The 15,938-nt window shown below is 46.4% G+C and overlaps 1 protein-coding gene across 1 annotated transcript; it reads right to left on the bottom strand.

Moving 5' to 3' along the window:
* Positions 1–3,675: 3,675 nt before the first annotated feature.
* On the bottom strand, positions 3,676–6,345 carry RPL37 (ribosomal protein L37). Its single transcript, XM_084305447.1, has 4 exons — positions 6,284–6,345; positions 5,443–5,578; positions 5,033–5,117; positions 3,676–3,787 (listed from the first exon to the last, which is right to left on the bottom strand). Exons 1-4 carry the CDS (start codon positions 6,284–6,286, stop codon positions 3,718–3,720), a joined length of 294 nt encoding a protein of 97 aa, XP_084161573.1. The 5' UTR covers positions 6,287–6,345; the 3' UTR covers positions 3,676–3,717.
* Between the last annotated feature and the right edge of the window lie 9,593 nt (positions 6,346–15,938).

The raw sequence follows: 15,938 nt of genomic DNA on the forward strand, positions 1-15,938 counted from the left end.
CAAAATACCTTGTTAGGAGGCATAGTCCATGGTTTTCTGGTCCCTAGGGATAAAAACACTGGGAAAGTAACGCTCCATGGAAAGCACTAGAACATTGACCTCCCCATCGGACAAGAAATATGACTGTTTCCAGGAAGAAATTACAGAGTTTGGTCAACTTGTACACAACCTGAATTGAGGACTGCTGCACTAACATATTTATTTTTAGTTCATGAAACAACAACAACAAAAACCCAGAAATTGGAGATTAACTTTATGTTTTTATGGACACATCTTACATCAACTGCCCCATGATGTGGCAGTGGAGTTTATATGCATTCTGAGTAAGAGAAATAACATCAATTAAATTATTTGGTATTTTGAGCTAAAAACCCTCTCACATTTGTATTGTAGTATGTATGTAGTGTCAAGACCTCAAAGGTTCTCAGTTAGGGTGAGAGAAGCTTAAGAATCCAGTGTAGTATTTAGGCAGTGTGTGAGAAAGTAATTTAGGAGAGATCTTTACATCATCGTCATGAATCAAAGCACAAACCATTTTCGTGTAAACTCATAAGGAAAAAGTGACTAATACTTCTTCCCAAACAGTTTCCTCACTTTTGCCCCTTCCTTTTCCAGGAAGCCACTAAAATCTAGTAAATCTTGTTGTGTCATTGTGAAAAAAAAAAAAAAAGTAGCTGGACTGGTGTCCATACTACCTATCAATACAGCAGCAGAGGAGTTAGTCACGACTCCTACCTAAAGCAAAATTAACACCACTATATGTCAGCACACTGGATCATAGAAACATCTTCAGCTGTTCCTGTTGTGGAGGCAACAACCTCTTGTTGATACAGGTGACATTGGGTTTGCCAGTGCACACATGCGATCTAAAATAGGTACTACCATTTACATGTACTTGCAGGCAGTACAACAGTAGTAAATGTCTAAATTCCCTTTAAGGGATTGCATTAATTTTATCATCTGCAACTAATAAAATTTAGTACTGGTCTATGCATTTATTCCTTCTTACCCTCAAAAGACCATAATAAGAAAAGCAAAATCACCCTACTATAAAACTAGAGCTCTGGATTTAAAGAGGCTCCCTGGTTAGCTGTCCGGTATGTATGGTTCACTATGCATTCAGCTGCTGTGTCAGATTTCACCATCCTTTCGATTTACATTATGAAGCAACACAGATGAAATACTGCTCCATGGCACTAAGCAGAATTCCTGTTTACAATTTGGAGACTGAAAAAACATTCTGACCCTCAGGTCAAGCTGACAAGGATCCCTTTTTAAACTCTAGCATGCTATTACACTTCTGGAGCTAGACATACCAAAAGTGATTAATCTTCTGCCACCACAGTTGCTCAAACACCTCTCTGTAAGAAACCTTAATTTAAATCATCTGATACAGTGTTGTCTGAAAAGTGAGACTTGCAACACTGAATATGACATTTTGTAATTTTGGAAACAATTTAGATAATACTGTGTAATGGTCTCTTAGGTTAATTGTGGCATGTGTATCAGTCTGAAGGGTGCAAAAATAAACAAACTGTATGGTAATAGTTCTGTACAGAAAGGGACTGATGTAAACTACAGTGAGCACTATGCAGGGGTTCAATTCTAATGGATAACCCTCAAGTTAAGATTATTTGAACGCGATCTCAACAAAAGATTACCTAAATGCTAAAAAGAACAAGCACAAAGTTTAAGTTTTCAGCATTTAAGGAAACACTACAAATGAAGTGCTTCAGAATCTACGTCCAACAAAGCTGACTTGTAGTCTAACTATAACTTATGTGTTGGTGATTAACCAAGCTCTTTGGTTTAATATAACCCCAAAGCATTTTAAGAGCAGTTGAAAATGCTGTCAAACTGCTCCAACAGAGAACTTGTTCTTACTGCAGGTAGAAATATCTCTGGAAAAAGTTTGTAGGTTTAAAGGTTACTGTGAGTCATTTCAAGTTTCAATCACTGTTTTTTTGTATGTTATTGTATGTTGTTACATATTGTATGTTATTACAAATGCTATGTTATTACAAATGCTTGTTTTTCAGGAGCACAATACAGTGTAACATAATTAATGCTAAGCAACTAACTGGTAGCAGCATCAAATGGCTGAGCACTTGCCTTTGCAGTGTTGTATCGTGTTGTGTCAGTGTAACAGGGTGCTGAAACAAGTCTCAGGTTACAGGATGAACAGTTTACAACACAAAGGCTCTAATTTCCACTCAGAATGCCTGCAGTAGTATTGTTCACCAAGCCTCTGCTGTCTTGCTGATCTCCTGTTTTAAGATGTTTTGAGGGGATGTTCTAATAAAAAAGCATGTACACTTACTTTGTCTATTTACTCATTTTCAGGTAGCTCATCAAGAAGCACATTTCAGAGGAATTCCTTAGACCTGTGAATACACAGGTACTTATGTGCAATACACATCTATTTTAAAACCTCGACACTTACACTGCGACTCTCAGATGACCACTTGATAACAGAGTACAGCGTGCTTGTTACAGGCTAAGGTAAAAACAGCAAATTTTCTCTTGCTTATAAACAGCCTAAGTAGATACATTAAATTATCCAGCACACAAACTATGTGTCTTTTAAAGGCACTCTAGTTGTATACACCCCAGTTTCAAACCTTGCTGAAAATTTCTTTAATGATTTACATTAGCTGACACATTTGTTGACAAAGCTGTGTGTTATCTCTGGAAATTTCTGGTACAGGTTGCCCTGAAAAGCTGTGGATGCCCCATCCCTGGAAGTGTTTAAGACCAAGCTGGATGGGGCTTTGCGTAACCTGGTGTGGTGGGAGGTGTCCCTGCCCATGGCAGGGGTTTGGAACTGGGAGATCTTTAAGGTCCCTTCCAACCCAAACCATTCTGCAATTCTTTGAGATCAGTGATGAAAGCAAAGGAATAAAAAACAGGCCAACGCTTCAAGGAAATATCAGGTTTCCCCCCCCACTGCCACTCTGTATTTTGTCTTCGACATCTCAAAATCCTCTAAACCCATCCAATGACTACCATCCTTTGTGTTATGAGGAACTTTTTGAAAGGTTGATAGCTTGAAACAAGCCAAGTGACCCAGCAACACCATGCAGGATGCAAGTTTACCAGGTACCAGTCCATAATTCAAACATAACCCACTTACTTACGTACCTTACTATTACTTGTTTATACCCAGCATAATTTGTCTGCATCAACTTTCCACACTGCCGTTCTCAAGACCATTTGGGTAACTTCTGCCTTGATGACCTATCTCCCATCCCTTTGCATCTGGCAATAAGCCCCTCCAGATTTGGGAGTTTCTCCCCCTCCCTGGAGCAACAACCCACTGAATACGCAGTATTCTTTGTAGCCTTTCAGAGCCCACAGAACAGTGAAAGATGTCTAAGACTGAGCATCCCTCTTAACCTATTGCATCTTAGAACAGCACTGAAGAGCTGTTATAGAAGTTACTGTTTTAGAAATAAATTCTCCATGCTAAGAGACTCATCAGAGATGCTCGCATGTTCAGGGTTCTTTATGGACACAGTGAAACTCAAAGGCAAGTTTCAAGTGCCAACATTCCATTTCACCTGCAAGTCACGTCTCAAGTAACACATAAAGCCTCTTAAGAAATTTTGTGTCTAAGTATATGTATTTTCAGGAATCCCGTATTTCAATAAAGTAAAACATATAAAAGGTACAAGATTATCTGGATAAGACCATTTATTTTAGCAAATAGATGAATCTTTATGATGAACTGGAGGCTGCAACAGCTGCTCTCTTAGGCTTCGGTGTGGTTCCCTCACGGAATCCATTCCTGCAATTAGAAATACAGTTACCACTTTTTAAAAGGTATACTTTTGCTCAAGGTCATTTGTTCTAATAATTAATATTACAGATCAAGTTTATCATCTTTTTGTCAGCTTATCTCAGTAATGCACTGAAATCACTATGAAGTTCATATGTTCAGACATTTTTAGTAAGAAGCATCATTGACAAGCTGTTTGGAATTAGTGGTATGGTTTTCTTTCTTCTGTTAATTTTGACTTCTTCAAATAGGAAGATTTCTGAGGGCAAACAGTGAGACTGATCCAGAACATCAGCTGAAGGCATCCCATATTTTAAGTTCTACTAAGCAACTCAACAATTCATTTCAGTTTGTTAGAACTGAAAAATCAAGTCAATTTCTTACAGAAATTCTCCGTGCTTCCAACCAAAAATTAGCACAGGCATGACAGAAGAGTCAGCCCCAAGCTTGCTGTCAGGAAATGACACTTCTGTTTCAGCCACACTTGGTGGAACAGAGGTTGCAGTTATACAAGAGCTATTTTCTGGCTGCTGCTGGGATGGACTGTGATAATTAAAAAAAAAAAAAAGAAAAAACTACAAAACTGATCCCTCTACTACACCTAGTTCCAGGACTTACTAGACCAGAAGTTACACAGTTTTGTTTTAGAACACGGATTTAATTACAAGAATTCTTAATTTAACAGCACAGTACCTTCCCCTACATTACTTCATAAGTACAACTCTCTGCTTTATAGTAAGATCTTGAAACCTCGAACACAATCTGGTATTATAACTACTTACTGTTAACTGAGTCCACCCAGGTAACAGAGCGACTACAGAAGTACTTCAATTCTCAACTTTTTTTTTGTGGACTTAAGTGAAGGGATTAGAACGTATTTCAAGAATTCCCTTATAAAAACCCACACTTGAGTGCAATCAGCAACTTAACTGACTCACAAATACTTGCAGTATCTTTTAAAGTTTGGCCATTTTATTACAATACCCTCTCTGTTTTGCACTACCTGCATTTAAAAGAAACATCAGAGCTTTTTATACAGCCCACGTATTACTAATGGTAAGCTTTATAACCTCAAAGGAATATGCTACCAATTACATAAGGCATCCTTTATTTCATGATATATTTTAAAAGGAAGACCATACCACATTAAGTGTGCTAACCAAACATGTTAACTACGAATCAAGATGGATTTCAGAATAAAGTGAAATCCACGTAAGATTTCATGTTATACTAGTTTGCAATGAAACATCATACCTGAATCGACGATACACCTTCTTCAGGTGCCTCATGCGACCAGTACCAGTGGTGTTGCGCCTCTTAGCCTTTGCGCTCCAGTTATCTAGAACATGGAAGTTACTGTTACTCATGATGTCCACAAAATAATTTGCTGCACAGTACATTTGAATGGCACAAATATTCAGCAACAGGAAGAAAAAAAGTTTTAAACCAAGTCAATTTTTATGTAGTAATACTGCGAGGTAGCTGAAGTATCAGCTAAATTAATTAAATCATTATTAATTTCAATTCAAAAAAGCTTCAAATATTCCAGGATGACAGACTATTTTTCCCTGGTTTGAAAAAAAAAAAAAAAAAAAAAAGTCTAACTACTGAAGAAGAGAAATGCAAGTACTTAAGCTCAAGTCAGTTAAAAGCTCCATACTTACACTTTCTCTTACGCTTTGCGGGATATCCACATTTCCCACAGGTAGACTTCTGCAGGTGGTATGCCTTGGACCCACATCGGCGACACAAAGTGTGTGTCTTGTTTCTTCGCTTACCAAATGATGACGTGCCCTTCGTCTGACAAAGATTTCAAGACATTGCATGTGTAAATATCATGACCACTTGATAGATACATCCATACCTCAAAGGATAACTTTGTCTAAAATACCAGCAAAAGTTCCCTAACTCCTCTGAGGTATTAATTAGGAATTACCTGCTGGGTAGGACTCTGCCACAGTGAGTGTGTCAGCGCCACGCTGAACTCTAAACCACCCCCCCAGTTTTACTTGCAGGCCTCCTCCATTTTCAGAAATGGGCTCCTTGGCCTTCCCTCCACCACCCTGCCCCCATCCCCCCCCCGCCTCTGCACTGATCCACGTGAAACCACCCGGCGTTTACCCCCAAGGCCCTTCTCTTTTCCTTCAGCCTCCTCACCAACAAATATTAAACTTATTTTTCCTAAAACGCGTTTACTCCCCGCACGCCTGCCGCACGCTCACCGCGGGCGGCCAGGTCAACCGAGCCCCGTCCCTTCAGCCTCCCCGCCCCGCCGCCAGCACGACCCTAACCCCCCCCCCCACCCCCGCCGCCAGCCCAGGCCCAGGCCCCAAGGCCCCGAGGTCCCGAGGCCGGTGCCCTCCATCGGCCGCCCCAACGCCGCCGCTCGGGCCCGCATCGTGGCGCCGGGGCTTCCTCGAGCCCCCTCTGTGGCCCGCGGTGCCGCCGGGCGCGGCGTGGCGGCGGATGGCGGCCGATGCCCCGCGCCCCCGTCCCGGCGCTCACCATCTTCCCCCGCCGCCAGCACCAAAGAGGCCGGGCCCCGCCTCCCTTCCGCTAAAGCCCCGAAACGGCTTCCGGGGGAGCGGCCGCGCAGCCCGGCCCGGCCCCCTTCGGCCCGGCCCCTCAGGCGGTCTCTGCCCCCTTCCCCGCTGTGCTGTGCACGCTACGGCCGCCCCAGAAGCGCATCCCTATGCTGCGGGGCTTGGGGAGAGCTCCTGGTACTTTAAACGTCCAGGAGCGGGGCATTTTTGGCTGTGATAAAGGGGAAGTGAGCAGTGGAGAGTCTGCTTGTCTGTGGCGTGCAGCTCCCGTGATACCGCCTAAAGCATTAAACCAGATATAAGCAGTGAAAAATCGGTTTTAATTCATCTCTGCCACATGTATTCTCCTACCATACATCTCCAATAGACCTAGAGACTATGGGGAATTACATCAGAGTTAGTACTGGGCAAAATTACACGCACAGAGTGTGATCTATGGAGTAATAATTCGTGTCAAGAAGATGGTTGATGCTAATAAAGAAGGGGGAGATGTGGGAGTGTGGCCATGGGGGTCGACAAGCCCCATGGTTGGTGATAACATCAGACTCAACGATGGCTCGTCCGGGGTTGCTTGTTCTGCAGCCCTTAAGGCATGGAAGTTGCTGGGGGTTTGCTGTTGCTGTTATATGCAAGCTTGTTTGACCAACTGTTGGAAATATGCAAGGTTGTTTGACCAGTTGTTGGAAAAGGACTGCTGTGGGGAGAAGGGTATAAGAGGGGAGCCTGTCCTTGAGATGAAAAGGCAACACGATGTAATGAAGTTATGTCATCAATAAAGGAGTAGAGAAAAGGAATGAAAAGGAACAGGCTAGCAGAACAGGGACCAGGATGGGAACAGCAGGCACATTGATTGCCTCATGAAGATAGGTTCGGCCAGACTCAGCAAACCGCTCAGAGAAGCTCGTACAGAAAGTCGCTGGAAATGGGCGCACCGGAGCTGCAAAGAAGCTCACGCTGAGAGAAGCGGAGCCGCGCACACAACTGCCCCTCGCTGGTAAGCAGTTGCGCATTATGGGGAATCATACGTTCTTAGAAACAAAGACTGTCCTGGTAACCTTACGGGTTATTCTCCTTCTTAACAATCAGACAGTTTATGATCCTGAAATATGGGACCAAACTGAGGTCAAGGTGTGGGACTCTGCAACTAAAAACGACAAGGTTGCAGTGGGATTGCTCAGCACCTGGCGAGCAGTCTCTGAGGCCTTACAGAGCCCTGTGGGGCCACAGTCAGACATGTGTGGGTTGCCAGGCTGTGAGGGAGCCGCAGTCTTGGCCACCGATCCTCCTGCTGCACCATCATCCCCCAACCGCTACTGCCACTGCAGGCCTTCACTGTTCCCACGACTACCCCTGGAATTCTCTGGTGTTAGTAATCAAGAAAAGGAATGGAAAATGGAGACCATTATATGGTCTGAGAGAAACCAGTGAAGTCACGGAAGATATGGGAGCACTTCAACTGGGATTACCAACCCCAACAGTGCTCCCCCAGTCATGGACATTAACAGTAATAGACTTAAAGGATTGTTTGTTAAACCCTTGCCAGAATTCAGAAAACTTTGCCATATTTATGTTTCAATTGATACCTTTTCTGACTGTACATATGTATAGGCATACTCTATACTTATGAATATGTAAAAGCCATGTTCTGTATATTTGGAAAGTTCGATGTTAGTGTGTGAATGTTGCTAGAGTGTAGACTCCCCGCACACCCAGCGCTGTTTTATAAATAAAAATAAAAAATTAAAAAAGTAAATAAAAAGCCTTTTATAAATATTACTAAATTCAGATTGAGTTGTATCTTCATTTATAACAAGAGAAAGCTGTATATATTTGTGTTTATTTTATCACCAGCTCAATGCATATACTCCTAAATGAAAATCAGAAAATGATGATAAAGCCACTTTGTTTAACATTGATTGTGGAATTATAAGCCTGCAAACCGTGAAGAGCCCTCCCATGAAGAACATGTGGACAATTGAAACCCTGTAATGTAGAGCTCTTTGACAACATGTGGAGAATTGAAACCCTGTAATGTAGAGCTCTTTGTACAGAAAAAGAGATCAGCCCATGGCACCATCTCAAAAACAATTAGGCCTCATCTGTTGCATATTCGCTCTGGTGCAAATCAGCCTTGTGCAGTTGTTCTGATGTTAATTTGCCATTTGTTTCCTGAGTGTGACCTGCCACTGAATTCCTTCAGCACAGATTTATGTGCTGGAAGGCTTTTGACTTCTGCTAGGACTGAGAGATGGGGCAAAAAAGCCATTTTGATTTTATCTGCATCGTTTCCAGGCACACAAAGGTGTGTCCCAGGCACCTCACTTCTTTCACTTTGGAGATTTCCATCCTTAGATGAAAATATATTGCATCTAGTCCATCCATGGTCCATCTGTAGTGAAAGGTGAGAAACAAATCTCTCTCAACTCTCACTGGAAAAAAACAAACCAAACCAAACCAAAACAAACAAACAAAAAAAACACTCTTTAAGTATGACTTCGTCCTACAGGATGGACTAGGTCATATTTTCCTAGCAGCCTGGGTATGCATCTTTCATCTGGTGCCTCTTTTCTTCTCTTTTTTCACGTTAGGTCTCAGAAATCTGTAAGATGCTGTGAAGATGTTGGACAGATACCATAGCAACAGCCTTCAACAGCAGTGTGTTGGTTTGGCTGCCTGCAAGGATATTTTTCTTGTCCTTTGTGGGGTAAAAATAATCTTGTTCATTTAAATATTTTTAACCTATTAGGAAAGGACTCTTGGTATCATCACGCAGCCTTCTTCAGTATTCAGGACGGCAGGAAATTTAAAGGGTATGGAATGGGCAGAGCCGTGGCTGACCCCGTATCATCTCAGCAGCTCCTAGCCCCCATGCAGGTCATGTATGAAGATGGCATTCACTGCCACTTGTGAACTCCAGCCTCCTTAAAACCACAGGCTTGCATACTAACAGCTACTTGTTATAAATGAAGTCTAATCTCACTCTGAATTTAGTAATATTTATACAAGAATATTTATAAAAGGTATAAAAGGCAAGTAAACAGCGCTGGGTGTGTGGGGAGTCTACGCTCCACCAACACGCACACACGAACAGCAAACATTCTAAATATACAGAACATTGCTTTTACATATGAAACCCGAGTATGCCTATACATAGGTACAATCAGGAAAGGTAACAAACAGTCCTTTAAGTTCCATGACTTAACAGTCTCCGTTTTCCATTCCTTTTCTTGATTACACACAACAGTCTCCATTTTCCATTCCTTTTCTTCATTACAAACACCGGAGAATTCCAGGGCTAGTCGTGGGAGCAATATGTCTCGCTTTAAGTTGTTAAGCAACTCAGTCTTTGGGCCTTATGTATGCCGTACTTCCCGCATCGAAGAAAAGCATATCCATCTCCTTTGCAAGGCCCATAGGGCCTGGGTCAAAAGGCACGTCCAGGTCACCAGGGGGCGGAACAGCAAAGGCCTTCGATGGCTGTAGCAGCAGAGGGGCCGATGGCGTAGCAGTCGGATCAGTAAAGGAGCCCGCAGCTCCCTCAGTGTCTGGCAAACCAGACGTGTCTGACTGTGGTCCCACACGGCTCTTCAAGGCCTCAGAGACTGCTCGCCAGGTGCTGAGCAATCCCACTGCAACCTTGTCGTTTTTAGTTGCAGAGTCCCACACCTTGACCTCAGTTTGGTCCCATATTTCAGGATCATAAACTGTCTGATTGTTAAGAAGGAGAATAATCCGTAAGGTTACCAGGAGAGTCTTTGTTTCTAAGAACGTATGATTCCCCATAATGCGCAACTGCTTACCAGCGAGGGGCAGTTGTGTGCGCGGCTCCGCTTCTCTCAGCGTGAGCTTCTTTGCAGCTCCGGTGCGCCCATTTCCAGCGACTTTCTGTACGAGCTTCTCTGAGCGGTTTGCTGAGTCTGGCCGAACCTATCTTCATGAGGCAATCAATGTGCCTGCTGTTCCCGTCCTGGTCACTGTTCTGCTAGCCTGTTCCTTTCCATTCCTTCTTTCTGCTTCTTTATTGATGACATAACTTCATCGTGTTGCCTTTTTTTTTTTTTTTTTTTACCTTGAGGGCAGGCTCCCCTCTTATACCCTTCTCCCCACAGCAATCCTTTTCAAAAACAGCTTTTCCTTGGTCAAACAACTTTGCCCAGCAACAGCAAACACGCAGCAACTTCCATGCCTTCATGGCCGGAGAACAAGCAACCCCAGACGGCATGGAGTCTCCTGAGTCACCCTTCTTTGTTCCCTCTAAGCTCTTTTACATTCCTGATGGCCTCATCATTAAGAGTCTACTGTTGTCATTAACCACAGGGTTTGCCCACCACCATGGCCACACTCCCACATCTCCCCCTTCTTTATTAATATCAACCATTGTCTCAACACAAATTACCACTCCATATATAACACTTCCCAGGTGCAACTTGCTTTTGTGAAACCTCCTCTGGTTTCTTCCTGCCCAGCTCTCCAGCCTGTCCAGGTCTCGCTGAATGGCAGCACAGCCTTCTGGCGTGCCAGCCACTCCTCCCAGCTTTGTATCGCCAGCGTATTTGCTGAGGGTGGACACTGTTCCCTCGTCAGAGTCGTTGATGAAGCTGTCGAACAAGATGGGCCCCAGCACCGACCCCTGAGCTTGTCACAGGTCTCCAACCGGACTCTGCTCCGCTGAGTACCACCCTCTGAGCTCGGCCAGTCAGCCAGTTCGCAGCCCACCTGACTGTCCGCTCTTCTGCCCCACGCTTTGTCAGCTTTGTTAGCAGGACATCATGGGAGACAGTAGCAAGAGCGTTTTGTTTTTGTTGTCTTGTTGTTGCTTGGTTTGGAGATTCACATCACGCTCCATGATAGAAAAGTTTAGCGCATCAGCATCCCACTGGGAAGACACAAAATGCACTCCCAAAGTCTTTCCCCGTCTCCTTAGCACTGGAGGTGCCTTAAGAGGAGAGCGGTCATGGCTGGGCCCTTGCAACGCTAGCAAATTCTATGAAAAGTTGCATTTGGCTGAAAAGTAAGTGAATGACATGAACGTGATCTCACTATTTGAACTAATGAGTTAAATGTCCACTCCTGCAAAAATACTCAAAGAAATAATCCAATAGGTTATGTGTAGTTAGGCAATCACAACTGAAACTGCAACAAAGTGCCGATGGTGAGAAACAAACAACAAAGCCGTTTCCTTCTCTGACAGCAGAACACCTTGCTCAGGGAAGACCCCCATGTGTCGCCTTCAGAAAGCCTTCGGCACCCTCCACCTCGTGCTCCCATCAGCAGGTTGCAGAAGGTGAGAGGGAGCGGAAGACTGCTCTATCCAGAGCGTGGGGTCTACTGTGAAATTTTCCACTGAAATCGTGTCCATTTCTGAGGATTGTATTTCAAGGAACACACACACCAAGCAGAAAGCATCCAAGGAACCCAGGAAGTGATGCTAAGAACGACCCTTCTTAGGATCAGACTTTTAGGAAACATGGTCTCTAAGGAAAGATTAAACATTGGATTAATGGACTAAGGCTTTAATGTCAGGAGCAGGCAGAACCGAGATGTGGAGAAGGATGCTGCAAATAAAAAGCGAGCAAACTTCTCCCCAGGCCAGAGATTTAGGACAAGGAAGAAAGGACTTCAGATGCAGCAAAGGGACTTTAGTTTAGGTGTTACTGTGTGGTGCTTTTAGTTGGGTGGGCAGCCGAGTGCCACCACGGCCGCTCTCTCACTCCCCCTCCTGAAAGGGAAAGGGAGAGAAAATACGATGCCAAGGGCTCAAGGGCTCAGATAAGGACGGGGAGATCACTCAGCAGGTATTGTGACGGGCAAAGCAGACTCCGAGTAGGGAGACAGTAAGATTTCCCCCCCCCAGTGCACCTCCTCCCCCCGAGCGGCTCAGGGGAGCGGGGCAATGGGGCTGAGGTCAGTCTGTAGCGCTTTGTCTCCGCCGCTCCTTCTCGGTCGCTCTCTGCCCCTGCTCCACCGGGGTCTCCTCCGCAGGCTGCAGCGTGGAACCCTGCTCCACCGTGGTACACCATGGGCTGCAGGGGGACAGCCTGCTTCACCGTGGTCCTCACCACAGGCTGCAGGCTCCGGCGCCTGGAGCACCTCTCCCCCTCCCTCTTCACCGACCTTGGTGTCTGCAAGGCTGTTTCTCATTCCTCCCTCTCTCCCAGCTGCTCTTCCGCAGCAATTTTTTTTTTTTTTTAACCTTTCTTAAATATGGAGCTCACAGAGGCACAAACGACAGCGCTTCTTGGCCTGGCTGTGGCCAGCAGCGGGCCCTTCTCTAACATGGCACAGTTTCTGGATTCTACTCGCAGAACCCACCCTGATGGCCCCCCCGCTATCAAAACCTTGCCACATAAACCCAGTACATGAGGCAAGAGAACTCGGAAACGGTTTGAAAGAGATTTATTGCAGCATGACAGAACATGGCACCTCCTAGTACAAAAAAGACAGCTCTACATGAAATGATGGGTTGGCAGATTGAAAACAAACAGAAGAATGTGCTTCTTCACACGTCAGGCACGGAGCTGTCGGTCTGGCTGCAGACATGGGAGATGCCAAAAAGCGCCTCATTGTAGAAAACTCCAAAAGCTGCACGATGCAGAACTCCTCAGGGCCGCAGTGAAGAAAACACCACAAGCTGCACCACGAAGCTCTCCTCAGGGGCCAAAGTGAAGAGAACCAGAAAAGCTGCACGACGAAGAACTCCTCAGGGCCGTAGTGAAGAACACAACAAAAGCCGCACGCAGAAGCACACTTCAGGGGCCACAGGGAGAAGAAACCCCAAAAAGCTCCACGAAGAATGTCTCCTCAAGCGCCGCAGTGAAGAAAACACGACGAGCTGAATAGTGAAGCCCTCCTCAGGGGAAACGTGGTGTGGGGAAAACCCCCAAATGCTGCACGATGAAATGCTCCTTAGCGATGTAGTGAAGAACACACCAAAAACTGCTCAAGAAGGCACTCCTCAGAGGCTGCAGTGGAGAAACACCAAAAGCTGGACGATGAAGCTCTCCTAAAGTGGAAACGTGGCGAAGAGATCCCGAAAAGCTGGAGGATGAAGAACTCCTCATGGGTCGCAATGAAGAATACGCCAGAAGCTGCACGCAGAAGCACTCCTCAGGGCCTAGAATGAGAAGAAAAAACACCAAATGTTAGAAGATGAAGCACTTCTCAGGGGCTGGACGGTGAAAACAACACGAAAAGCGGCATGATGAAGCTCTCCTCAGGGAAAGCATGACGAAGAACCCCAAAGGCTGGATGGTGCAGAACTCCTCAGGGCCGCAGTGAAGAAAACACCACAAGCTGCACCACGAAGCTCTCCTCAGGGGCCGAAGTGAAGAGAACCAGAAAAGCTGCGCGCTGAAGAACTCCTCCGGGTAAACGTAATGAAGGGAACACCAAAAGCTGGACGATGCAGAACTCCTCAAGGGCCGCGGTGAAGAAAACACCACAAGCTGCACCACGAAGCTCTCCTCAGGGGCCAAAGTGAAGAGAACCAGAAAAGCTGCACGACAAAGAACTCCTCAGGGCCGTAGTGAAGAACACAACAAAAGCCGCACGCAGAAGCACACTTCAGGGGCCACAGGGAGAAGAAACCCCAAAAAGCTCCACGAAGAATTTCTCCTCAAGCGCCGCAGTGAAGAAAACACGACGAGCTGAATAGTGAAGCCCTCCTCAGGGGAAACGTGGTGTGGGGAAAACCCCCAAATGCTGCACGATGAAATGCTCCTTAGCGATGTAGTGAAGAACACACCAAAAACTGCTCAAGAAGGCACTCCTCAGAGGCTGCAGTGGAGAAACACCAAAAGCTGGACGATGAAGCTCTCCTAAAGTGGAAACGTGGTGAAGAGATCCCGAAAAGCTGGACGATGAAGAACTCCTCATGGGTCGCAATGAAGAATACGCCAGAAGCTGCACGCAGAAGCACTCCTCAGGGCCTAGAATGAGAAGAAAAAACACCAAATGTTAGAAGATGAAGCACTTCTCAGGGGCTGGACGGTGAAAACAACACGAAAAGTGGCATGATGAAGCTCTCCTCAGGGAAAGCATGGCGAAGAACCCCAAAGGCTGGATGGTGCAGAACTCCTCAGGGGCCACAAGCAGCCCAAAGGCCGCGCCTCGCCTGTGCGCCACCATCGCCGGAGTGCCGCAGCCCCAGCACACCCAGCACCATGTCACCCACCCTGCCCTGTGACATCTCTGCTCCGTCGTGGCCAGGCGCCGCCCCATTGGCCGCCTGCCTTGGCGCCTCTGGGCTCAGCCAATAGCGAGGCCACTGGCGCTTGTTGCTAGGCAGCATGGAGCTGTGGCACCCGATGGGCGCCAGGAGGCCGCAGGGCGGGTCTGGCCTCCCAGGGCTGAGGCCTGGCGCAGTGCCTGGCAGGAGCCGTGAGGCTTTCCTGACACCACCTCCAGCTCTGCCTCGCCTTGCCCCCGGCCCTCCAAGAGGCACGTTTTGGTGCTTGGAGCACGCAAACTGCTCCAGCAAGGTGGCGGCAGCATTGTGCAGGGCACACTGACATTGCCCATCAGTCAATCCCTCGTCTGTCCCCAGTGACACAGAGTACACTGCCCGCTTAGCCGTGCTGCCCACAGACATGAAATTGGGTCCTCAGTGTCCTGAAAGGGTACAAACCAAAGCCAGTTCTGTTGACACAGCCCACAGGACTAAACTTGGTTAAACCATGCACCGTGAGAATGCCAGTCTCTTTCTTCCTCCCCCAGACTGCCCAGTGCCGTGTAGCTTTTGCATCAGCTTCTTGCAGAACTGGATCTTCAGTGTTCGTACAGCTCTGCAAAGCTTCCGCTCTGCAAACTTTTGAGTCTGTGGGCTGTGGAAGGACCAAGGCTCCACTATGCAACTCGCCGTTCGATGTCGTCTTCAAAACCAGGGGTTCTTATCGATGCAAGTCAGGTCTAGAAAGACTGCATCTTCCTCTTTTCAATTGTTAGGGGTAATCCAAGTGTTAGAAGACTGTGGAAACATTGTATTAATGGAGCTGTTACTCCAATAGGTTAAACAGAAGATAGAGAAACCTAGGCATTGTGGGCTTCATTTCCCAGAATTGCAGGGGTTGGAAGGGACCTCCAGAGATCATTGGGTCCAACCCCCCTGCCAAAGCAGGCTTCCTAGAGCAGGTTGCACAAGCAGGTGTCCAGATGGGGCTTGAATATCTGCAAAGACTCCACAGCCTCCCTGGGCAGCCTGTCCCTGTGCTCCGTCACCCTCACCGCGAAGAAGTTCTTTCACGTAGTGGTGCGGAACTTCCTGTGCTCCATTTTGTGGCCATTGCCCCTTGTCCTGTCCCCACAGACCACTGAAAAGCGGTTGGCCATATCCCTGTTTCTCCCACACCTCAGGTACTTATAGATATAAATACCTATAGATCCCTTCTCAGTCTTCTTTTCTCCAGGCTGAACAGAGCCACGTCTCTCAGCCTTTCCTCCTAGGGGAGATGCTCCAGGCCCCGTATCCTGTCTGTGGCCCTCTGCTGGACTCTTTCCAGGGGATCCCTGTCTTTTTTGTACCGGGGAGCCCAGAACTGGACACAGTACTCCAGGTGAGGCCTGACCAGGGCAGAGTAGAGGGGCAGCATCACCTCCCTTGACCTGCTGTCCACGCTCCT

Source organism: Netta rufina, assembly GCF_964035555.1.
Source record: "Netta rufina genome assembly, chromosome: Z".
In the NCBI taxonomy this organism is placed as follows: domain Eukaryota; kingdom Metazoa; phylum Chordata; class Aves; order Anseriformes; family Anatidae; genus Netta; species Netta rufina.

Excerpts from the sequence above, each read along its gene's own strand:
- RPL37 (XM_084305447.1), bottom strand. Across the intron at positions 5,118-5,442 it reads CGCAAAGCGTAAGAGAAAGT|ATAACTGGAGCGCAAAGGCT; the intron begins GTAAGTATGGAG and ends TCCATGTTCTAG. Across the intron at positions 3,788-5,032 it reads AAGGTGTATCGTCGATTCAG|GAATGGATTCCGTGAGGGAA; the intron begins GTATGATGTTTC and ends TTCTAATTGCAG.